Genomic DNA, 25,107 nt, shown 5'->3' with positions numbered 1-25,107 from the left:
GGAAAGACAAGGAGTGACTCCAGATGGACAGTGGGGCAAATGAGATTCTCTCTGTGAGGAGATGCTCTCATTAGCTGCTCTCCCCAGAGAGCTAAAGGAGGGAAGCTGCTCAAATGCTCTGTCCCTCTCTGTTCAGGATATTGGGGGTTCAGGTTCCTCTGTCAGAGGCTGCAGCCTCTATTGTGATCTGGGAGACCAGGTTTAGCAGCTGCTGCTCCCCCAGCAGGGTTCTGTGCTGGGAAGTGACCTTTTAAATAAAGCTGCTGCCCCGCCCATTTGATGACTTTCTCCAGCCCTGGGGCAGACCTGAGCCCTGTTTATACTAAATTCTGAGCCACAGACTCCAGGTAACTGGAAGAAGCCAAGGGAAAATGCTGGGGTCTTTAAAATGACTCTACACAAACATCTGTGCCCTCTTCCCCTCCCCCAGTCATTTCTCCTGCCATTAGCAAGTGCAGGAGCAAATCCAGCCACGGGGACCAACCAAGCCAGGAATGGGACTTTCCTACCAGACGGGCAAGGAGAGGGGACAGGGAAAAGGAGATACTGAAAGGGGCCATGGGAGAGAAGAGTTTTGAAAGAGATTTCAAGATCTCTAATCTGCCCAGACAGATGTGTTACTGCACCCTGGGTAGAGTCACTTTCCTGTGGACAAGATGAGGCTCAGACAGAGGAAAACCCAGTCCCTGACCCCATATCCCTCCAGCTGGGGTGTTGCTCCCATAGGGTCAGTGGCAAAGGGAATTGTCAAAAGTGACTCCTTTGGTTCTGCTTTTTTTCTAGACTTTATTACGGGATGTGGGGAGGGAGAAGGGAGGTTAAAAATGTCTCTGTGGCCTTAGCCTTTTAGGAGGGGCCAGGTCTACATTGTAATAAAGCGATCAAGCATTTTCCAAGCATGGCAGAATCTAGGAAGTCTGTCTGCAGGGAAAGGGCCTGAGGGAATCATGATGTGAAATTAACTGAAGCCTGTTCTGAAACCTCCACCACTGCCCTCCTCACCCAGAGAGGCTTAGGGAAGCTCTCCTACCAAGGAGCTCTCCCTGGACCCTGCTAGAGGCTCCATCTTCTGTATCAGTCAGTGGCTAGTAGGTGTGTGATGGATCTGCTGGGAGAGACAAGGGGCTCTCTCTTCTTCCCCTCACCCTGGTGTTTCCAGGATGCTCTGAGCAGGGTCGGGGTGGGACTCTGACTGCAAACCACCTAGGGCTTCCCTTTGATGGGCTCCTCTCCCCCACAAATAGTGGGGCTGTGAGTGGGGCAGCAGGTACTGAGTGTGTGACTCTTGCTTTTTCAGAGACTGGTGACCTTTGAGGAGGTGGCTGTGTAGAAGAGTGGGCTCTGCTGGACCCTGCTTAGGAGCCCTCTACAGACAAGTCATGCAGAAGAACTATGAGAGTGTGACCTCTCTGGGTAAGGATTTCTGTGCCCTCGGATATTAGAAGGGTGTAACGATGCTGGTTCTGATGGGACCCCACGGAATGTGCCAATTCAGGACAAATTGCTTCAAGCAGGGCAATTACAGCCCAAGGCTGGGGTTTTTCCACCTCTAAGGCTAACCAAACCAGCCGAACAGGGAAGACTTTGGTTTTACCTCACTAGCTAACCACAAGTCACACAAGTAGTTCACTTAGACACTCCAGTTTCCTAGTATCACCACCAGTGCCACTTGTTATGGGGACAAATGGTTATGAAAACCAATACCCCAGTAAAAGAAAAAAAGTTCTCTTGATCCCAAAGGACCAAGCCTCAGACCCAGATCAATATACACATCAGATCTTACCCACAAATCACACTGTTGCCAATCCTTTAGAATCTAAAATCAAAAGGTTTATTCATATAAAAAGAAAAGATATAGATGAGAGCTAGAATTGGTTAAATGGAATCAATTACATACAATAATGGCAAGGTTCTTGATTCAGGCTTGTAGCAGTGATAGAATGAACTGCAGGTTCAAATCAAGTCTCTGGAGAACATCCACAGCTGGGATGGGTCATCAGTCCTTTGTACAGAGCTTCAGTTTGTAAAGAAAAGTCCCTCCAGAGGTAAGAAGCAGGATTGAAGACAAGTTGGAGATAAGGCAGCTGCCTTTTATAGTCTCTTCCAGGTGTATGGACACCTCTTTGTCTTTACTGTGGAAAATTACAGCAAAATGGAGTCTGGAGTCACATGGGCAAGTCCCTGCATACTTTGCTGAGTCACAAGGTGTTTGTGCCTTCTCTCAATGGGTTAGTGATATAGCTGACGGTCCTTAATGAGCCATCAAGCAGGCTAGGCAGAGCTAACACCAACTTGTTTGGGATTTCATCCAGAAGCATAGCATAAGTTTGAAGTACAGACAGTATAGAGCCAATATTAATAACTTTAAATACAAAAATGATACATGCATACAGATAGCATAATCATAACCAGCAAACCATAACCTGATCTTAGACACCTCAGTTGTCCCCCTTTACATAAGATTTGGTGCCACTACAGGACCTTGGTTGCAACAATGATCTGTACGGTCCCAGTTCTTGTCAATAATGTCAAAAAGGATTAGGGTTAGGGCCTTCCCTTAAATCCTGAGGCGCCTTCACCCAAACCAGAATGTGCGTGGGGTGTAACAGGCAGGCTGCTGGAGTCAGAGCTGCTGGTCCAGGGTTACCTGTCACACAGACAATCAGGGCGTCCTTGAATGCTGGCTGGGGGTATCCAGACAAGGAAGCTCCAGCAGCAGAACATTGAATCTCACCCAGGATTACAGACAATGCAACTCCTCACTGATCTGGATTTCACACCAGCATGTGAAAATGGCTTAGGTTGGTAATGAAACTAATTAGAGTCTGTTGCTCTTGAATTATAGCTTCTAATTTCCTAGTGTTCTCCACAGCCAGGGATTGTCATACTCCCTCCCATTACACTGGACTCACTAAGTTCCCTAGTACATAAATTCAACCGCACTGGGTCAGATCAAAGGTCCAGCTAGTCCAGTATCCTGTCTTCTGATAGTGGCCAAAGCCAGGTGTCCCAAAGGGAATGAACAGAACAGGCAAGCCACAAGTGATCCATCACCTGTCATCCATTCCCAGGTTCTGGCAATCAGTAGCTAGGGACATCATCCCTGCCCATCCTGGCAAATGGCTATTCATGGACCTATTCTCCATGAATTTATCTTGTTCTTTTTTTGAACTCTGTTACAGTCTTGGCCTTCAACTTCCTCTGGCAAAGAGTTCAACAGGTTGACTGTCCGTTGTGTGAAGAAATACTTCCTTTGGGTTGTTTTAAATCTGCTCTCTATTACTTTCATTGGGTGACTCCCAGTTCTTGTGTTAGGAGGAGTAGCAAATAACACTTGATTATTTAGTTTCTCCACAGCAGTCTTGATTTTACAGACTTCTTTCATATCTTCTCTTCGTCTCTTTTCCAAGCTGAAAAGGCCCAGTCTTTTTAATCTCTCCACATAGGTAATCTGTTCCATACCCCTAATCATTTCTGTTGCCCTTTTCTGAACCTTTTACAATTCCAATATATCTCTTTTTGAGATGGGGTGACAATATCTGCACTCAGTATTCAAGATGTGGGTGTACTATGGATTTATATAGAGGCAATATATTTTCTCTATTATTAACAGAGGGATAGATAAATGATTCCCAACATTCTGTTTGCTTTGACTGCCACTGCACATTGAGTGGATGTTTTCAAAAGAACTATCCACAATGACTCCAAGAGCCATCTCTTGAGTGGAAGCTAATTAAGACCTTATCATTTTATATGTCTAGTTGGGATTATGTTTTCCAATGGGCTGCAATATGTGTTATCCTGACATATAGCACTGCTGAGATCCTGCATTCAGTGATATCCCTGCCCTTCCTGTTCCCTTTCTCTGCCGACTCCGCCCCCCAGCCCATGCTTCCTGTTCCCAGCTTCCCCAGGACTCTCTCATTGTCTCTGGACCTCTGTCAGCAAGAAGCAGTTTTCAGGGACCCTTGCACTCTGTCTGGAGTCTTCACTTTCTGGGACATGGATTTACCTTCTCTGTGTTGTAAGAGGCTCTGTCATAATGAGTGTCTGTGACATTACCCAGAGTACAATCTGGACTGTTGAACAGCTGCGTCCAATCAGTTCTCCAACCTGGGGATGCCTTTTCCACTGTTTTACTGTGAGAACAGCCCCTCTTGGCCAGTAAACACAGTCTCCAGCATGTAACTCTCTTCCAGCTACACAGTACTGAGTGCTGCTAGTCAGGCATTCATGAATTACACACAGGAGAACACAAATTGTCATTTGCATCTTGCACTATCCAGCACGCTACTGATTACCACAAGCGCATATTACATTTTTGATTTCATCACTGGAAAATGACATGCACCAGCCTTGTTATCTCAGATGGAATTTCCCCCCAGACTTTAATCCAACACACTGGTGTGACATTCCCCTCCGGTGTTATCTGAGCTGGTGATCTGCTCTGCCTCCCCAGTCCTTGGCTTTGGGAGCCAGCCTTACTCTGCTCGACTGTGAAAACCCCCGCTCCTGGGGTGTTCACACACAGCCTCTTGCATGTCAGCTTTTCCCAGCTACTGGCAAGCGAATGACACTAGCCAATATCTCTGGTCCCAGACACAACCCTAGGAACTGCCATCTTGCAGTGTCCAGTAATGCTCACTGGATGATGCAAGATTATATACATTTGTCAGTTTAACAAAAATTCATATGTACCTGGCTTGTTATCCCAAGGGGAGCTTCTGACACACTTCAACCAAACACACTGCTTCAGGTAGAATAAACAGATTTATTAGCTATAAAGAGAGATTAGGTGATTATAAATCAAAGCATAACAAATCAGATTTGGTCAAATGAAATACAAGCAAAATGCATTCTAAACTTATCTTAACACTTTCAGTGTCCTTACAAACTTCGATACTTCTCACCGCAGGCTGGCTGGTTACTTTTCAATCAGGCTCTCCCCTTTGATCAGCGCTTCAGTCACTTGATGGTTGGTGATGTCTGTAGCTGTAGGAGGGTGGGGAAGAGAGAAAAATGGCTCATGTGTCTCTTCCTTTTATCATGTCCTTTCTTCCCTTGTGACTTTGCCCCTCACACCCCGCTCTGCTTTGCTTTGACCCCCCCAACCCTACCCTGCTCTGCCTCAGAGTCAGGTGAGCATTTCTGAGTCTCTCCAAGCAAGTTGAGCAGTTCTCCTAGTGTGGCCTCATGCAGGTGAGTCTTTGCACTGTAGCTCCCCTGCTGGACAATGGCTGTTGCTGGGTTGACACCCCGCCCGGACACTGGTTACTTTCCTTGCTGTTGCCTCTGGGGAGCTAATATTAGGCTGATTGGTTGGCAGGGAGTGAATTATTTCTTAACTATTGGCTTTGTCGGAGAAAAACTCAGTTCTCGCTTTTTCTTTGGGTGCAGCAAAGTCAAATACTTTATTTCTCCAGTAATATAATAATATAATGGGCTTGTTGTACAGTTTTGGTTACAAAGCACAATACATCATACTTAGTACATTAAGTAGACACTCTATAAGCTGTATGAAAGGCATTCTTTCCAGTAAATGATATGATTGCCTGCCGCATTGGTAAGATTAATATGTATATCTTGCAGTATGGTGGCTTTAACGTACACACAGCTATCATTGGCTTGAAAAACGTAGGTGTTCTGTCAGGATAGTTCCTTGTCCTCTACCCTTCCAGCAAACGTTATTATGAACAGTGACAACTTCCCCTGGCTTCAGTTTATAGATACACTGAGGCTGTAGGGGTTCTAACAGCCAAAATGTCCATTGACTCCCTATTCCTATCCAAAATGTCAGGTGTTACTCTAGGGGCACTGACTATAAATCAGTTAGGTATACCAGGTGATCCAATTTCCCAGATGTCTCAGTAAATAATTCAGTCCCACATTCATCCCCCCCATGGGCCCGGCAGGATTCGGTATGTGGGAGCCCACACCCCGCTAACCAGTCCAAATGCTTGGAAGGAGCACTGTAAATGTTCACACTTCCACCCAGAAAGTGTTCAAGTATGTCTTTATGACCACAGATCAGATGGTTCCTGATGTGTCTGTAAGGGCAGTGGGCCAAGTCTGGTGCTCAAGATCACTCTGAATGGCCATCAGCTGGTCATTCAGGAAATCCTGAATTTCTAAACATACTAGATCCCACTGCAATGCCTTCCCAGCCTCAGTGATATTCAGTACCATCTCTGTCAGTTGCTCACCAAACTGTGACAAATTTCTGTTACCAATCTATCCCTCATGTCAGGTGATCAGGCTGACACTGCAGGACGTTGGGGGAAGATAAAGAAAACACACCATATAACCAAATTTAAAAGCTTCATTAAAAATAATAAAACAACAATGGAGAGTGTTGGGAACGCTCCCGCATCAATCAGGAAAAACATGAATGCCCCAAGCCCTAAGCCACTTTAATACTCACACATGTCCAGATTGGCCACATCTGTGTATAATGTTCAGAGAAGGGGAATAGGTGGACGGGAGATTATCCTGTATACAGCTTGTCCAGAATTTCCAATATGCTTCCGCTCTTGGGACGGCTGTTCTTTTATACCCTGGAATCTCCTGCAACATCTCTTTCAGAGATTCCAGTCCAGATCAGCTGCCTGTGGCTTCTCCAGTGTCACCAAGCCACACTGGCTCCGGGGTCGCAAAGGCACACTGTTGGATCTCACTGGACAGTTAAGCTTTGCAAATGTAATCTCAGTTCTGTAACTTGTATTGCCTTCGGTTTGCCTCTGTCTATATTTTTTCCACCGCCAGCTGGGGCCGAAAGCAATTTCTCTTTGTACTTAGCATAGTCTGCATTGATTCTTGACCTTGAACGCAGAGCAACTTTCTCTTTATCTCTGGGCCAAGCTCTGGGCCAAAATAGACAAATTGCTCTCACTGTGTCAGAGGCTTTTTTGGTGATTAAAAGCTCCTCTGAGATGTATGATCTTATCTAGATTGAAGGTACCTTCTAATGGGCATTGTTTAGATGGATTTTCACGTGTGTAAAGATTCCAATTCTCTAAATACCTGCAGGTTTTAGGACCATAATGTATGTACATGTAATATGCTGGGGTACCCTTAGGGGGTGAGGTGGAATGTTTAGACTGTCCCTCACCCATTTTCCACTTACACACACACACAGGGAGGGTGCCCTGTCCGCGCTAGCGACTTATAAACTAAGGATCTACTCACACAGGAGAGACTAACGAGGATGACCACGACTCTCCTACACCTCCCTTCTGCAAAGAGCGTCGGCTAGTCTCTAGGAGACGGCGACGCTTACTCTGATTGCGTCCAGTGAGATGATCAGACTGTCAGTAGCCCACACGGAAAGGAAAGGGGAGGGAAGATAGGTTCACACGCTCCTAGACCCAGGTAGCTTCCTCGCCGGACGATGCCAGGCCGAGTCAGCCCACCGTGGGTTGGATCTCCTAAAGATCCACTAGTTACCGGGCTTGCATTAGAGTAGTCCTGGTCACAAGCTTTTGCTTCACAGGGTACTCTGGGCATCTTCCGGTAACAGTCACTCTCATTGGTGTGCGCGCGCACACACACACACACGCCTGCCTTTATTTCCGATTACCACGATGCATCTTTACCTTACATCCGGACCCAATACCATGAGGCGGTATGACAACCCCTCTTGAGGCGGTAAAAACCCCTCAGCACCGGTGCATACCTAATGCATTTACCTATGCATTAACTTTGTTGGCCAACCCAGCAGACCCCCAGTACTGCTATAAACTAACCTTGTTGGGGCCTTTCCTCAATACCACTTGCATCTGATCTTGCTGTACAGTCAATAAGTTCAAATGGCGTGAGCCCAACAGAGTCAGACGTCCTCACGGACAGTCCTCCTCCGATACCCCAATAGAGATTTCAAAAGGTCTTATACGGCGCCATGGGGTTCGAAGGGGAACGATCCGTAGTAGCCGTCTGTGGGCGTTGCCATCCCAGACAAGCCCCCAAATTGTCGGAGAAAAACTCAGTTCTCACTTTTTCTTTGGGTGCAGCAAAATCAAATACTTTATTTCTCCAGTAATTACAATAGAGGGAGGGAGTGCCCCAGTCCCGGACAGGTCTCTCAACAGGTAAACAATTACAGCAAGCATTTATACCTTTGTTACATACAATAACAAGCAATAATGCAGACAATAATGAGCAACAACTGCATTTTGTTATACATAAGCCATCCTGCTATCTTATTTTTCTCACTTCTAGGAGACGCCAGTCTACATATTTCGTTATCAGTTGCATGGTCGTAATAACTTCTCACACAGTTCTTTCCCTCTTGCCTCACACCATCCTCGCTTCTACAAGTCTCACGTCATTAGGGTTACAGTGTGGCCTAACTCTTGCTAACTACTAGCCTGACTCTTACTAACTGACTGACATGCATTAAGATCCCCTTCAAATCCTTGTTAATTCTTTCCCTACTTCCACAGCTTATAAAGAGGGCTGCATTTTGTTTTTAATTGCTTTAATTATTTGGGCACTAAAAGTTCCCAGAAGCATGTAAAGCCAGACCTTCCATTGGAGTCTCATTTTTTTGTGGATTAAAATTGTGGGTGTGAAGCAGCACCTCGTGCTCCAGTTCCGGGACGTCCTTTTCTGCAAAGAATTCAAACATTTATGTAAACAGTTTAATTTGTGAAACATGTACCCATTTCTGTTTTGTTTTTTGTTTTTTAAATGCGGTATACCATTGGTCTAAGGCGATCCACTATGGCGTAAGGGCCTGTCCATTTTGATTCTAGTGAGTGACCCCTTTTCCCCATTTTAAGGTTCCCTTTTTAAATATTTTGTAATAGTGTGGCAGCCAAGGCCATGTTATTGGCTGCCAAACATTCATTTGTTTTTTTAAAAAAAGGCTGTGATTCATCAGGAAAACGCAGGGCTGGGGCTGTGAGAGCCTTCGGTTTTAGCAGAGTTAAAGCGGAGTCCTGCTCTTTTCCCCATTCCCATTTTGTCATCTTTTTATCAGTTTCCACAATGGGTGAGTTATTTTAGCATATTTATAGATGTGTGGACTAAGAAAATTGACTCCTCCTAGCAGTATTCTTAAAGAGTGGGCGTTGGTAGGGCCCGGCATTTCTACTAGTGTCCTTACCTTCCTCTGATCTACCTGTCTCCCATCTTGTCCTTTGGTTTGACTTCTTTGTGCTACAATTTTTGGGCAGTTCTTTTCTTCCTTTATCAGTTAGGTAATTTACATTAACACAGATGCTTTTTGGCTTGCTTTTGGATTTAAAGCCATTAGCAGCTTAGAGACTCTGTCTTAAAAGGGACACAATCAACTTCCACCAGAGTTTTGATTACTTTTCACTTAGAAGCAGGAGTTCAAAAGCACACAGTGATCTAAAACAGTAAACAATCTATTGTGGCTCCCTCTGGAGCCCTAATAGGATTTTAATTAAGTAGTGTGGTATGTTTTTGCATTTTTTACCCCTTCTACAATAGACACTGCAGATATTCTGGAGAAAATGCACATTCCTTCCATAGTTTAACTTGTATAACAGTAGCCATATTAATTTTTACCTAAGCTTTGACTGTTTCTTTTGTGCTCAGAGTTTTTATGAACCCTTATCGAAGCAACAGTTTGATTACACAGAGCCACCATAAGGCTCAGTGTGGGGCACTTTCTTTTTTACATTTTTTATTTTTTTTACTACAGCTCTTATTTGCTATTTTGTTACCAAAAAAAATCCAGATTTTTTTTCCCCATTCTCCTGATGTTGACTGCTCTGCTGCAGCCATGACTGTGGTCTTTTGAAGATATTGAACTTATAAAGCATCAAGGTACCTTAAGAGTTAAACGCTAAATATCAAAGCCAAACAACACTTGTTAACCTGTGTCTGGCAAAAAGTCTCTCTCAGTTTTGCAAATTTGAATGAAAGTTTCAAATGGATTGTAGTGGTGGTATTTAAAAACAAAACCAATTAATCTTAAACGAATAAAACAAGAGTTTTACAAACGGAGTGTTGCTTTAGGTCCTAAACACTCGACATATTTACACAATATATTTGTGTACACACTTTTTTCTTAACATTCCTTACACTGCTTTAATTTTTGCACAGCTGTACATAGATTACATTTGTATACATTTGCACAGCTGTACATAGATTACATTTGTATACATTTGGGGGGGCGGTTAAGTTCCAATAGAAACCCCTTATGTTCTTTTAGCAAATTTGACTAAATTGTTCGTAGTCAAATACAGTTGAACCCTGTTATGTCGCCGGCCTAGGGGTTTGCCAAAAAGCGTCGAGATAACCGATGATCGAGATAAACCCCTATCCACCCCCCCACCCCTGAACTCCCCTGCCCTCTCTCCAACACCCCCTCCCTGCCCCCTTACCGCGGTGCCTGCACGTGGCTGGATCCGGCGAAGCGGGACGGGGAAGCGGGGCCGGGCGGCCGTGGACGGGGACCCGGAGCCGGGCAGCCAAAGAAGCGGGACCCGGTAAGCGGGCCGGGCGGCAGGTGAAGCGGGACCGGGTAAGCGGGCCGGGCGGCAGGCGAAGCGGGACCGGGTAAGCGGGGCCGGGCGGCAGGCGAAGCGGGGACCGGGTAAGCGGGGGCGGGCGGGCGGCAGGCGAAGTGGGGACCGGGTAAGCGGGGCCGGGCGGGCGGCAGGCGAAGCGGGGACCGGGTATGCGGGGCCGGGCGGGGGGGGACCGGGGAAGCGGGGCCGGGCAGGCGGCGAAGCGGGGACCGGCGAAGCGGGGGCGGGCGGCGAAGCGGGGACCGGGGAAGCGGGGCCGGGCGGGCGGGTACGTGGGGAGCTGGGGAGCGGGCGGCCGGGGACGTGGGGAGCCGGGCGGCCGGGGACGCGGGGAGCCGGGCGTCTGGGGAACCGCACGGCTGGGGAGCCGGGGAGCGGGCGGCTGGGGACACGGTGGGTCGGGGACGCGGGGAGCCGGGCGTCTGGGGAACCGCGCGGCTGGGGAGCCGGGGAGCGGGCGGCTGGGGACACGGTGGGTCGGGGACGCGGGGAGCCGGGTGGCTGGGGACCCGCGCGGCGGGGGAGCCGGGGAGCGGGCGGCTGGGGACACGGTGGGTCGGGGACGCGGGGAGCCGGGCGGCTGGGGAACCGCGCGGCTGGGGACACGGTGGGTCGGGGACGCGGGGAGCCGGGCGGCTGGGGAACCGCGCGGCTGGGGAACCGCGCGGCTGGGGAGCCGGGGAGCGGGCGGCTGGGGACACGGTGGGTCGGGGACGCGGGGAGCCGGGCGGCTGGGGACGCGGGGAGCCGGGCGGCTGGGGACGCGGGGAGCGGGCGGCTGGGGACACGGTGGGTCGGGGACGCGGGGAGCCGGGGCCGGGGGGCCGGCGGCTGGGGACGCAGGGCTGGGCGGCCGGTGAGCGGGCGGCTGGGGACGCGGGGAGCTGGGCGGCTGGGGCTGGGGAGCCGGGGGGTCGGGGACGCGGGGAGCCGGGCGGCCGGGGACGCGGGGCCAGGGCAGGAGTCGCGCGGCCGGGGACGCGGGGCCAGGGCAGGAGTCGCGTGGCCGGGGAGGGATGCGGCAGGAGCCGGGCAGGGCCGCCGCCGGAGTTAGTAGTTTGCCGGTAAGTGGCAAATTCGGCGCTCTTCTGTGCTCGAGATATTAGGGTTCGGCGAGATTAAAGAATCGACATAACCGATGAGAAACCGATAAGACAAAGAGGGAGTTTGGCGGTTCCACTTCAAAACGTCGACTTAATAGGATTGGCAAGTTAACCGAGGTCGAGATAAATGGGTTCGACTGTAATTTAAATCAGATTGTCTCTTTGCCTGGCTTATTTACAGACATTCCTTTGGAAAAGGGCCCATTTTCCTTGCAGAATGGCTGCAAAGAAACCAAGAGTTCTCTTTCTATCACACTTTCCATTTTTAACATTTTTACAACTTTCAACTGCTTAATTCCCTCCAGCCTCTGCAGAGTTAACTTCTCACTCTCTTTTTTTTTTTAAATCACTTGCTTATCTCCCCAAATGACACCTTCATCAATTCAGATTTCCCATTCCAAGTATTGTTCCAGGCATCTGAATTCCCCATGGCCTATACATACTGTTTTCTTCTTTTGCCACTGTGCCCTCAGGGCTTCCAACCTGCTTTCCAATATTTTTATTTGTTGCTTACCTGCGTGTCAGGGCCCGACCCTGCTTTCCTTGCTGAACCATCCCTTTTCATGGACACAGGCTTTCTTCCACTACCAATTTAGCAAGGAGGGTGGGCTCCTCAACTAGCCCCCTCCCCTCCTGGTCTCTTTCCTTAAACATTGTGAAATCATCACAATATCATTCACAAAAAATACTACACTGCCCAAACTCCTATATCTGTTTAAAAGGAGTAATCTCTTGAACAAAGTATCATCTTTGGATTGCTTCCTTTTAAACATTTCTTACACAGGTGCTACCATTATTTGCCCACACTCCTACATCCTTCAGAGTTTGATCTCACATTGAAAATACTGCCTGAATATAAATTCATTTAAAAAAATTATTTTTATAACTTTTCCATGCCCATGCTGGGACTTACAAAACAGAAAAGTCTCTACCCACTGAAAAGAACTCTGCCTGACAGAGCAGGAGGGGGAAATGCTAAGCCCTCTACCCTTTGGGCTCTATCCTGCTATGACTGAGAGTATATTCACCTATGCAATTTTCCCCCGACAGCCGGGTAGGAGGGAGGACTCTAACCCTCCCCCTTATGGCCCGGCACTTCTACGACCGGGGGTCAGGGGTGGCAGGTTTGTAGAAATGTTGGTGGGGGGAGGAGGTCTAGGGTGCAGGCGCTGGGCTGGGGCAGGGGGTTGGGGTGCAGGACAGGTGAGAGATTGGGCCCAGGAAGGGAGCTTGAGTGGGGGAGGGAGTCTGGGGTGCAGGCTCTGGGACAGAGTTTGGGTGTTGCCTCTGGGCTGGGGGTGGGGATGCAGGCTCTGGGAGGGAGTTTAGGTGCAGGAGAGGGTGTGTGGGGAAGAAGGTTGGTGTGCAGGCTCTGGATTGGAGTTTAGATGCTGGGTGCAGGCTCCAGGCTAAGGCAGGGGGTGGGTGTGCAGGAGGGGGTGAGGGGTGCAGGCTCTTGGACAGAGTTTGGGGGCTAGCACTGGGATGGGGTGTAGGCTCTGGAAGGGAGTTTGGAGAGGTGAGGGAGTGCAGAGGAGGGAGGTGCAGGCTCTGGAACGGAGTTTGGGTGTAGGCTCTGGGCTTGGGCAAGGGGTGTGAGTGTAGGAGGGGTGAGGGGTGCAGGCTCTTGGAGGGAGTTTGGGGGCAGGACGGGATGTATGGGAAGGGGGTGGGGGTGCAGGCTCTGGGAGGGAGTTTGGGGATGGGAGGGGGCGGAGGGAGGGGGTGCAGGCTCTGGGAAGGAGTTTGCGGGCAGAAGGGGGGTGCTGGCTCCTGGGAGGGTGCAGCGCTTACCTGGGACTCCTAGGCAGGGCAGGACAGGAGTCTCCATGTGCTGCTACCCCGATGCACTGCCCCTGCAGCTTCCCATTGGTGTTAGGGGCGCTTGGGTCAGGACACAGACCCACCCTGCCCAGGGGCTGCAGAGAGGGGCAGGGTGGGTCTGTGGAGTGGGCAGGGAGGAAGCCACTCAGCTCTGCTGCACTGCCAGTGGTGAGTGGGGGTCCCGGGCTGTTTTAAATGGTCCAAGGGATGCACAGAAAGGACCTTGGGGCAGAAGGCAGGGCTGAGGGAGAGACCCAGCCCCAAACATTGCTGGAGCCGGGCTCCAGGCCAGGAATATTCCTGGTGCCCAGGCACCATGGGCCCATAGGTCTCACCGCCCATGCCAGGGGTGGATATACCTAGACAGTTTGTATATATCTTATCTGTATAGTTTTCTCCCACAGACGGGTCAGAGCTAGGACTCTAATCCTCCCTCTATTGCCTGGAACTCCTACGACTGGGGAAGTGCACGCTTGAGTGATTAATCACTTTATACCTATGGTATAACCTTTTAGCAATATTTAGCAATATGTTCAACAATCACAGTCCATGTCTTCACCCTTTCGCAATTCTCCACCAAAAATGTTATGCTTCTAAGAAGCACACGGGATCTTTTTCAGGGGAAACGGCAATATGCCACATTTATTGAAGATACAACAATTAGTATATGTATTTAGTCACACCACACACAAACACACGGTCCCACCAGTCGATGTTATAGTTACCAGTCCAGGGTCCAGATCAATCTAGTAGCCAGCAAGGTTGATCATGGGTAGGGAGGAGCTGGGTTCTGTTGGTCATGACACGATGCTCTGGGGAAGTCTTGGCAGGAGGAACCCAAAGTTTCATGACAAGGCACCTTATTTATATAGTGATTTTCCTTCACTGAGACCAATGAGTTTTGCACTGTCTTGCTGTAATCAATTGTTGTTTGACGAATGCTTATTTTCTTAAACTGTCCTTCTCATCCTTTATCTTGTTCTTTCATCAAGTTCCTCAGGGAGTTATCCCATGCTGGTTTTAATCACAGCTATCTTGTCCCTATTGATAGGTGCCTGTCTCATCTTTAGAGTCATCAATCTGCACTCCTCTGACACTTCAATAGGGGTGTGTTGCAGCCTTCTGGCACCCTTGGGTCTGTCTCCAGTTCCTCCCTCATACATCTGGTTCAGCAATGGCCTTCAAAACTTACCTCTTAACACACACATTCCTCATTCACACACAAAACAAAATTAATTTACGTTGAACATTTTACACAGGAACATCAAATTGCAATGCAAAAGAAAACAATCATGGCATTATTTTACTTATTTTAAACTGCTAAGCCTACAACAAATTGGTGACCCTCAAAGGTCTGTTACTGCCTTGAAATCAGTCCAGACACAGATTCTGGCTGATGTATCTCTACCCATTGGCCCATTAGGCCATTCCTTTCTGTTATTCAAAAAGGGTGGCTGGCAGGATGTGATCAGATCATACACCAATACGTTTAATACATGCTACATTCTTATTCTTTATACTTCATTCTAAATTATATAAAATACAAACATAAAATCCTACTACTACATTTTGGGGAAGAGTTTGGGGGAGTTTAGTTCCTGATTTTTTATTTGACCTCTCTCCAGCACTTGTTTTGGTTTGGCCTTCCCCTTTTCATCCCTGTCTGAGGTTTCTGTCTGTATCACAGCAGGTGATGCAATGGATTGTGAGAAAGAGGAGCAGAATTCTCAGCAGGAAAATGTTGAACAAGTGGATAAAGACAGAGCGCTATCACGAAGATCAAAAATGAATGTGTCCAGGAGTCATGAACACGGAAAATCTTATGAGATTCAGCACAGACCAGAAACAGAGCAAGAAAACCAGCCAGGGGAGAAAGTGGGTAAATTAATTTCATGTCAGGGAACTCAGAAGGACCTCAAGGAAACAACAACACAGAAAGAAATCCTCACAGGAAAGAGAAACAATACATGCACTGAGTATGGGAAAAGCTTACATCACGACTCAGCCATTACAAAGCATCAGAGAATACACACAGGTGAGAAACCCTGTGAATGCAGTGACTGTGGGAAAATCTTCTATAACAGTTCACACCTTATTAGGCATCAGAGAATCCACACAGGGGAGAGGCCCTATAAATGCAATGAGTGTGGGAAAAGCTTCACTACGAGCTCAGCCCTTTCTGAACATCAGAGAATCCACACAGGGGAGAGGCCCTATGAATGCAGTGAGTGTGGGAAAAGCTTCATTACCAGCTCAGCCCTTTCTGAACATCACAGAATCCACACAGGGGAGAGGCCCTATGAATGCCTTGAGTGTGGGAAAAGCTTCACTACCAACTCAGCCCTTTTTCAACATCAGAGAATCCACACAGGCGAGAGGCCCTATGAATGCAGTGAGTGTGGGAAAAGCTTCACTACCAGCTCAGCCCTTTCTGAACATCAGAAAATCCACACTGGTGTGAGACCCTATGAATGCAGTGAGTGTGGGAAAACTTTCAATCGCAGCTCAACCCTTATTAGGCATCATAGAATCCACACAGGGGAGAGGCCCTATGAATGCAGTGAGTGTGGGAAAGCCTTCAAACACAGTTCACACCTTATTAGGCATCAGAGAATCCACACAGGAGCAAGGCCCTATGAATTCAAATAGATCCCAACCACAGTGTGATTATTTGGAGCTTAAATTCCAGGTTCCATCTATTGGTAAAGCCACTTCTGGCAAGGTAGCTGTTTTTGCCCACATTATTTGGATGCTAGGGTAGTAAAAATGTTGTAAATAACGTAACTGACTATTGAGACAGTGCTGAGTGAAGTATGTTTGAATGGATCAGAGGAGAATGTGATGTGAGAATCCCTGTCCCGATTCTGAATAATCAGATGTAACCTGCTCTGGAATTTCACTTCACACTTTCATTGTCATGTACTTTATCTCTCTGTGATGTCGGTTTCTATCTTTCCTGAAGGCTGTTTGGTCACCCAGTTGGATATTAGTTCAGTTTGATAGGATGTAGCTCAGATTTATTGGAGAATTTAAGACCAATGACCATTTGCTAAAGTCATAATTTCTCACTTCAGCTTTGCTTTTTCCCCACCCCTCCATGATGACATGGAGAAAGTGCAAGCGCAGTTCTGTCAACAGGGGAGAACTCTCCAATTTACTGGACATGCTAACAAAGAAACAGCAGTGATTTAAAATCTCCACTCAGAAATGGTGAACAACAGCAGAACCCCAACTAACTGAAGGAAGTGCATATGAGCACAGTGTAGTTCAATTATTGAAGGCAATATTGTCTTAAATGATCTGGGGAGAGAATTCCATGGCAAGTAATTTTGAAGTAGGCAAAATGCCTGTGTATTTGGTTCCCAAATCATCTGTAACCCAGGCCCCACAGAAGATCTCTTCTAGCTAACTGTATATTATGGGAGATGCTATCCTCCATGACGCAAGATGTTGAGGAAATAGAAGTGGGGTTTTTGTTGAATTTATCCTTTGTGGGTGCTAAAAAGGTGTATAAAATTAAATCAGTTTTGGAAATCTAATAGCTGTAGAAAAATAAGTATTTTTGAATAGAAACTCCAGCTCTGGTAACTAACAGAGATTCTGATCCAGGCCTGCATCCAGTCCCTTGCTTAGAGCTGTTCCACAAAATCAAAGAAAAGCTGGGCATGTTTTGGGAATCCATTCCTCACCAACACTGCTGAGATTTTGAGTGGTTTTGTAAAGGATTCTACTTCACAGAACTGTAAATTTACCCTAAACAAGGAAAGAGTAAACAGTTCTATTTGGAAAGAACTTGAAAGAGTAAACAGTCAGTTCTTGGTTTCCACCCCAGTAAAGGAAGCTGTGGTGATGAATGACCAAAGGGAAATTGTTTGTAGAACTCTACTTCCTAGTGCAGTGTCACTGATTACAGTTCCAGAGGATACCAGGGTTAGACTGAGAACAATCATCCTTCACTGTTGGGATCCAAAGATAGAGTGCTTCATAGGACATTCCTTCCCTGTGGATCCCAAACTGGCTGCCTGATTGGGTAACAAGGACTTTCAGGCTGTAGAAATTATGGTAACCAATGAGGCAATGAATGTGTCAGGCCCGATTTCAGACTTCCGGATACACACATGTTGAGTGTATGGTTTTGTGTCTGATGCTGTGGCTACACAATAAAGCTGATGTTGGCACAGTTGCACCAGTGTAGCTGCTGTACTGTAGCACTGCTATTACAGATGCTCTAAGCCAATGGGAGAGATCTCTCCTGTCTGACTTTATTATTCCAGGCCCCACAAGCGGTGGTGGCTGTGTTGGCACGAGCAGCTCTCCTACTCATGAAGCGCTATCTACACAGGGGCTTAGGGCTGTAAAACTACATTGCTCATCTTTGTGGATTTTTCACACCCCTGAGCAATAATTATACCAATAAATGTCTTTAGTGTAGACCGACAGTTTGATCTTGTGTTTTACACATTTACATCACTTCTCCTTTCCTTCCTCCTACTTTGAAAGATTAAAAAATGTGGACAAGAGAGGTATTTTCCCTCATGCTGCAAACATTCCCACATAGGAGAACACTTCGACCAACATACATGGCAGAAGATCCTAAGAGATATGGACTCTCAGAAGTGGTTGGGACAAACCACAACTTGAGCCAAGGTTCATTTGTTGGTAATGGGAATAAAAGAAAACTAAATTTTATGACAAGAATTTGATCTTTGAATATCTTATTGTTACTAAAGAAAATGAAATTGTAGGTGAAGTTATTAGTTAAAGAGTAAGACTGTGTGATGATTGAATTATTTTGGAAAACTGAAAGTTGTCTTGATTTTTGTTTTGTTAGTTGTAAAGGAAATGGCGGCTAATCTTGAAAAGTTAATTTGATTTAATTTCCCTCCTGTAGTGTAAGGAGTTCTGGTCGAAAACATCCCTTCAAAGGTTGGGGTGTGATAATGTGTGTGAGAAAGAGTGTATAAGACAGTATTGGCCTAGTATAGATTTTAATTTTTTTGTTTTCAAATAGAACTTATTTTACTTAGTTTTAAAGTCAATTTTTATTACAAGGAAAGCTACTCAAGGAGATAAATTGTATGAGTCATTACCCACTTAGACTATAAGGGTCCTTCCCACTTCTCTAATTTGCAAAGGAGAGGCACGACATCTATAATAGGATGTGTCCAGCATATAGGAAAGCTGCACTCATCAGCCATCAATATAAAGAAAAAGGCTGAAAGGCAATGGATTTCAGGTCAATAAGCCACCTAAAGGCTGGTCTATGCTGAAAAGCTATGTTGACAGAGCCCCATCTCTCAAGGCTGTGAAAAGTTCTCTCCACTGAGAGAAGTAGTTAATGTGACCTGAGCCCCAGTGTAGACAGTGTTAGGTTTGCTCCAACCCAGAAAAAACGATGGAAAACCATCAAAGACAAACTATAGACATGAAACCCTGCGGAAGTGAAAAGGACAATATGACAAGGAGGAGATCATCCTTTCTGTAGGCTTGGCTACACTGATGCTTTACAGCGCTGCAACTTTCTCGCTCAGGGGTGTGAAAAAACACCCCCCTGAGTGCAGCAAGTTACAGCGCTGCAAAGCGCCAGTGTAAACAGTGCCCCAGCACTGTAAGCTAATCTCCACGGGGAGGTGGAGTACCTGCAGCACTGGAGAGCTCTCTCCCAGCGCTGGCGCTGCGACCACACACTTCAAATGCTGCCACGGGAGCGCTCCCGCAGCAGCCCTGTGCAGCTCTAAGTGTAGCCATACCCTGTGAATAAAGACAAAACAGGTTTAAAACACTCTGGGTCCATTCACCAAGGAGATCCCTACTAACCAGTGGTGCTTCATGAAAGGCAGGGCCCTGGTTTCTAGGGACTAGCAATCATTTCAATAGACTGACATGTGAGGTGATAACTGTACTCAAGTGCTGTGTGTGATACAGGAGCAGTGCTCTACAGTAAAACTGGTAACCTGGGATATACCATTGCTTCAGGAAGGGAGGATCTGGGTTTTGTCTGAGTATCTGGTGATGGGGGCTGGACCCCAGATGGGGACATATTGAACGAACCAGGAGTTAGGGTGCCTCTATTGTCAACTGGCAGGACTCAGAGGAGGGTGCTTGAGTGCCTGACAGGATGGGTGAGTTTGGTCACTAACATCCAGCTGCCAAATGCAAAACTCCCTCTTCCTGGTGGCAACAAGGAAACTCCCAGCCCTCAGCTTCCTGAGAAGGGTCCCACTGTGCATCTGTTGATCCACCTGTCAAATTCACACTGGGAAGGCATCCTGTAGTATGGCTCCCTGAATCAGAATAGCCCTAAAACTCACCCCTATAAAAGAGTGCAGAGTCCTGCACTTAGGATGGAAGAATCCAGTGCACTGCTACAGGTTGCAAGCCAACTGGCTAAGCGGCAGTTCTTCAGAAAAGGACCTGGGGGCTACAGTGGATGAGAAGCTGGATATGAGTCAACAGTGTGCGCTTGTTGCCAAGAAGGCTAATGGCATATTGGGCTGTATTAATAGGATTGTTGCCAGCAGATGGAGGGAAGTGATTATTCCCCTCTATTTGGCACTGGTGAGGTCACATCTGGAGTACTGCGTTGAGTTTTGGGCCCTCCACTACAGAAAGGATGTGGACAAATTAGAGAGAGTCCAGTGGAGGGCAATGAAAATGATTAGGGGACAGGGGCACATGGCTTACGAGGAGAGGCTGAGGGAACTGGGGTTATTTAGTCTGCAGAAGAGAAGAGTGAGGGGGGATATGATAGCAGCTTTCAACTACCTGAAGGGGGTTCCAAAGAGGATGGGGCTCAGCTGTTCTCAGTGGTGGCAGATGACAGAACAAGGAGCAATGGTCACAAGTTGCAGTGGGGGAGAACTGAATTAACTCCACTCAACCTGGGTTAGAAACATTTGTTTCTTTTGAGTAGATAGTGGGAAATGGTCAGACCCAAGAGGCAAGGAAGAGGCTTCATGACTTTGATCCCCCAGAAAGGGAGAGAGGAAAAGCCCAGAGCTGCCTTTAGTCCCAAGCTGGGGTCTCCTGGAAGGTAGAAAAGGCCTTTGATCACTGAGGATCCCATGGGATCTTGCTGCTCCAGATTCTCCAGAGTCCTGGGTGTGCAGAGGGTGCCACTGCACAATGTGAAATGCAAGGGAGTATCCTGGAAGAAAATGGAGAGGAATGAAACGGGGAAATGCCTCTTCTCTCTCCCCTCCCCCTCCCCCTCCCAGCAAGAAATGTGTTCAGTGGGGAAACTCCCCACCATGGAGGGCAGAAACCACAGAGACATTCACCACACACTGAGCAGTGATAGACTTGTTGCCTCCTATCCCAGTGAGAGCAAAGAGCTGCCAGAGCTGGAGCTGTGGGCTGCTGTGCTTTCTTTCCCAGACCTGGCTCAGGGCTGATGAGGTGGAAGATCTGCTTACCACAGTAGCGGGTGGTTGATGTGTGTGTGTCTTTGAGAGAAGAGACTGAGTGGGGGCAGGGCATGGGGGGTAGAGCACAGGCGAGGCCACGGTGAGAGTGAAGGTGATTTCCCCACTCCTCGGGAGATTCTGTCCAAAGGCGGTGGCCCAGCACCCATGCAAGGGAGGTGTGTCACATCCAGCATTTCTTGCCTTGTTTGGGGATTCTCAGCCCCTTATACCCACCGCCCACGCGCAGTGTCACTGGTAAATACAGTCAGAGGAGACTGGGGACCTGGGGTGTGAAATACCTGCACGAAACTGGCTGCCTGAGCCCAGCCCCTCTGTACTCAGGGGAGCGGTGAGAGAGGGAGGGGGCTCAGTGAGTAAATCCTCAGAAATCTCACCCCTGGGTTTGTAATGTCAGGCTCCAGCAAGCAAGTCCCTCTGTGTGTGAAGGGAGGGGCTGTGAGGGGGAGGGTCCATGGGGGAGTCAGTGTGAGGGGGAGAGGCTGTGAAGATATGACCACCTCCAGGCAGCAGGAGCCTCCTGACATAGGAGTTGAACTGCCCCCTCCCCCCAGATGCCCCAGAGCCCAGCATGGAGCTGCTGTCCCTGCAAAGTCCCGGGGAGTCACAAAGGGGTGATGTGAGGTTACTGCCCCATCTGTCCTGGGGTGGAGGACTGGAGCCTCTGGCATAGCCCTGTGGGGACTCAGCCCTGTGGGGAATTCAGTGTCTGTGGAAAAGCACATCTAGGAATGGGGATTCCCAGCTGCATTAAAGCGGCAGGAAGGAGAAGAGAGAGTTATTGCTTTAGAACAGTCTGGGTGCACTGGGTGTGGAGGAGGGTGCCCAGCTCTCAGTCTGCAGAATGGCCAACCCCAAACATTCAAAAACCCAGAGTCAGGCTCACCAAAAATCATGAGATTGGCTTTAAAATCATGAGATTATGTAAAATTAATAGATTTGGGGATCTTTTTATTTGCCTTCTGTTTGATGAGCCTTTAGGGTGCATTGGGGTGACATTTTGAAGCTTTCTCCACAGCCACAAGGGCTAGAAAGGTTCTGTTTCTTTAAGAGCAAAGGCTCAAATCATCACATCTCCACTTGAAACCAGGAGATGGGGCATTAAGGAAAACAATAACTCTCATGAGACTCGTGAAAAAATCATGAGAGTTGGCAGCACTGAGTCGGATGAGGTCTTTATTCTCTGGGATTCCCTGGAGCAGGGGTTCCCAACCTTTTTTGTTCTGTGGTCCTCGCCCAACATGGTATAAAAACTCCACAGCCCACCTGTGCCACAACAACCGTTTTCTGCACATCCAGTAGATTAAAAGCCTGGGCTGTCGTTAGGGGGTAGCCAGCAGAGCAGTTGTGCAGGGCCCCACAACACAGGGGCCCCCATAAAGTTAAGTTGCTTTGGCTTCAGTCCCAGGTGGTAGGGCTCAGATTTCAGATTTCTGCCCTGAGCCTCAGTGAGTCTAACACCGGCCCTGCTTTCTAGTTTATTTTGGTGGGGCTCCCCCTCAAACCTGCTCGCTGCCCCCCAGGAGGCTCTGGACCCCCTGGTTCAGAACCACAGCCTTGGAGCTTTCTTTAGAAGAAGGGAGAAAAGCTGCTGCCTTTCCCGATGGCTGAACTCAGGCCCTTACAGTGGGATATTCCTGCCCTGCAGTGACACCAGGAAAGCTTCCTGAGCAGCTGCCTGGCCTCAGGGACAGTCTAAGCCTGCAGGGCCCCAGGAGCAATGAAGCAGCTGGGTCAGGCTGGGCACCTTCATTCCCAGAGACCTGCCCTGGCTCCCTTCTCAGCAGCAAAGAAGTCAATTCCCCCCACCCCTGATGAATCAGCCTGGAGCTACGTGCAGAGCTGGGGGTTTCTCCTTTCACTCCTGCTGGGGAGGGCCGGGGTCCCAGGGGACATTTCTAGCAGATCATTCGGAACTGAACTGGGGAAACCAGCCTCTCATTACAGAACACTCACGTTCAGACCACATCTTTATTTACAGTTTTTTAATAATATGATATAATCCTTCAATCCTAGTGTCACCATCGATAACGTGGCTTGTTCAGCCTGGTGGGATACCAAGGGTAAACTAACGAGCTCTTCAAATCCAAGAGAGTGGAGATAAATCACCCCTCAGAGTCAATGCGGGGTAATCAATAGGCAGATAGTGGCCACATCGCTTTTGAATGGACCCCAAAATCTTTTTATTTACTTCTTATTATTGGGTTTTTTTTATTATTTTCTCTGGAGTCTGGACCTTGACTAGACCTTGACCAATAATTTTGGACCGTGACAAAAAATAATGGCTTACCCCCAGGAATGGGGTTGTGTTACATTCCTTATGTCCTCGCTCCATCTTGTAGCCATTTCCTTTCCCTCCTTTCGGTGAAGGGCTTGGGGATTTTATTTCCTCAGGCGAGACCCAAGAGCGGGGGCTGCCTGCATGTACCAAGCACCCACTAGATTAGAAGGTGACCGACAAACACCCTTAAGACGAGGCAGCCGTCCTTGTCAAAAAAATAATCTCCCTTCTTCACTTGAGTGACAGGCTGAATTGTTCCTTCTCCGGGCAGAGCCCCAAGGATTGGCATCATCAGCAACAAAACCATGTGTACGTAGCAGGAACCAACCCAAAATGTGCTTTAAAAGGAGCTGTCTCCTTCCTTCTGGAGTAAAATTTGCTATTATGCTAATTGATTTTCATTTCCTTTCTCTGAGGACAGAGATGGGTTTGGAGCCATTTCAGGCTGGGATGTCAAGCCCATGTCCCCATCTGTCAGTCACTCTGGGGACCCATCTCAGCTGACAGGCTGCCTCCAGCCTCTCCAGCCAGCTCTATAGTTTTTTGTTGGTTTCTTTTTTGGTGGGTGGCTGGGGGGGTGTCATTTGGCAAGCATACATGGCACATGGAAGAGATATTTTCACAGATGCATTGGTGATATCATGGTGAGTACAGCTGCCTTCCAAACAGTTGACCTGGGTTCAATTCCCAGCTGATGTGATATTTTCTCTGCTGGGAATTGGTTTAATTTCAGTCACATTATATCAGTTTATCAATGGAATGAGAGAATCAATGTCCCACATCCCAGCAAATCATTAAACCACAGTGGAGGAAGAAATGGGCAGGACTATACAGTGAGCTGTTGGAGTCATCCTTGTATTACAATGTTTGGTTTATTTTAAAAAAAATTTCCTTTACTTCCCTCTCCTTTTAGACTCAGAGGGCTGGTCTACACTGGGGGGGATTGATCTAAGATCGATCTAAGATACGCAACTTCGACTTCAGCTACATGAACAGTGTAGCTGAAGTCGGAGAGTCTTAGATTGATTTACCTTGGGTCCTCATGGCACGGGATCGACATCCACGGCTCCCCCGTCGACTCCACTACTGCGATATATCGATCCCTGAGAAATCAATCGCTACCCGCCGATATGGCGGGTAGCCTGGATGTACCCTTAGTCTTTAAGGTCACTCAGGCTCACAACTGCCCAGACTTTGAGAACTGTCCCTGTTCACATTGGACAGATGGGAAAGAGCCTGAGGTACAGAGAAGGGAAATGACCTACACAAGGACCTACGCAGCAAGGCGGTGGCAGAGCCAGAAAGAGAAGCCACCAGTCCTGACTCCTGTTCTAATGGACAAACCCACCCACCCCTACCCTCAGAGGCAGGGATAGAGCCCAGGAATCAAGATGGTGGGGAAATTTCATTGAAACCATCTCTGTCCGAAAATCCGATTCAGACTAAACCAGTTTGTTTCTCAAAATCATAACAAGTGGGATGAAAGTTCTCTGCAAAAATATTTTGTTGCAAAAGAAAAACATCTCCTGTTTGTCTCAGGGTGTTAAATTGTCTCGTCGCACACAAAGAGGAGACACTTAGATCTCAAACATTAGATAAGATGCTTCAGTCTGAGCTAAATAGTTGCTGCTCTTAACAATTTCAAAATAAAAAAAATACAAATAAAATAGACAATTTCAGCTATTCTATTGTGTCATAATCTGCTCTGAGTAAACATGATAGAACACCTCATATTATGCACTAATCCTAGTGACACTCTCCAGTGGATCCCCATCCTCCACCCACCGTGAGGTAGGTAGGAGCGGCTCATTATTATCCCTACTTGAAAGAGGGAGAAGCTAAGGCTGAGAAAGGAGAATTGACTTGTCTTAGGTCAGACAGACAGCCAGTGGCAGAGTTGGGAATAGGACCCAAGAGCCCTGATTTTCAAACTAACCATCAGATCTTGAATTTCATACATTGAATGACCTGAATAA

At 47.7% G+C, this 25,107-nt stretch overlaps 2 protein-coding genes across 2 annotated transcripts in view; one reads left to right on the top strand and one right to left on the bottom strand.

Annotated features, from left to right (window-relative positions):
- Positions 1 to 25,107, top strand: part of LOC123356251 (zinc finger protein 850-like) — a 72,095-nt gene that overhangs the window by 1,163 nt on the left and 45,825 nt on the right. The window contains exons 2-4 of the mRNA XM_044999317.1: positions 613 to 727; positions 1,298 to 1,413; positions 15,114 to 16,065. Of these exons, the coding sequence (XP_044855252.1) occupies positions 1,380 to 1,413; positions 15,114 to 16,065 (986 nt within the window). The 5' untranslated portion in view covers positions 613 to 727; positions 1,298 to 1,379. The remainder of the gene's footprint in view (positions 1 to 612; positions 728 to 1,297; positions 1,414 to 15,113; positions 16,066 to 25,107) is intronic.
- LOC123356240 (zinc finger protein 850-like) overlaps positions 1 to 25,107 on the bottom strand; it is a 170,679-nt gene that overhangs the window by 138,124 nt on the left and 7,448 nt on the right. The window lies entirely within an intron of this gene.

Source organism: Mauremys mutica, chromosome 1 (genome assembly GCF_020497125.1).
Source record: "Mauremys mutica isolate MM-2020 ecotype Southern chromosome 1, ASM2049712v1, whole genome shotgun sequence".
Classification (NCBI taxonomy): domain Eukaryota; kingdom Metazoa; phylum Chordata; order Testudines; family Geoemydidae; genus Mauremys; species Mauremys mutica.
This window is presented reverse-complemented; position numbering and strand designations above follow the sequence as displayed.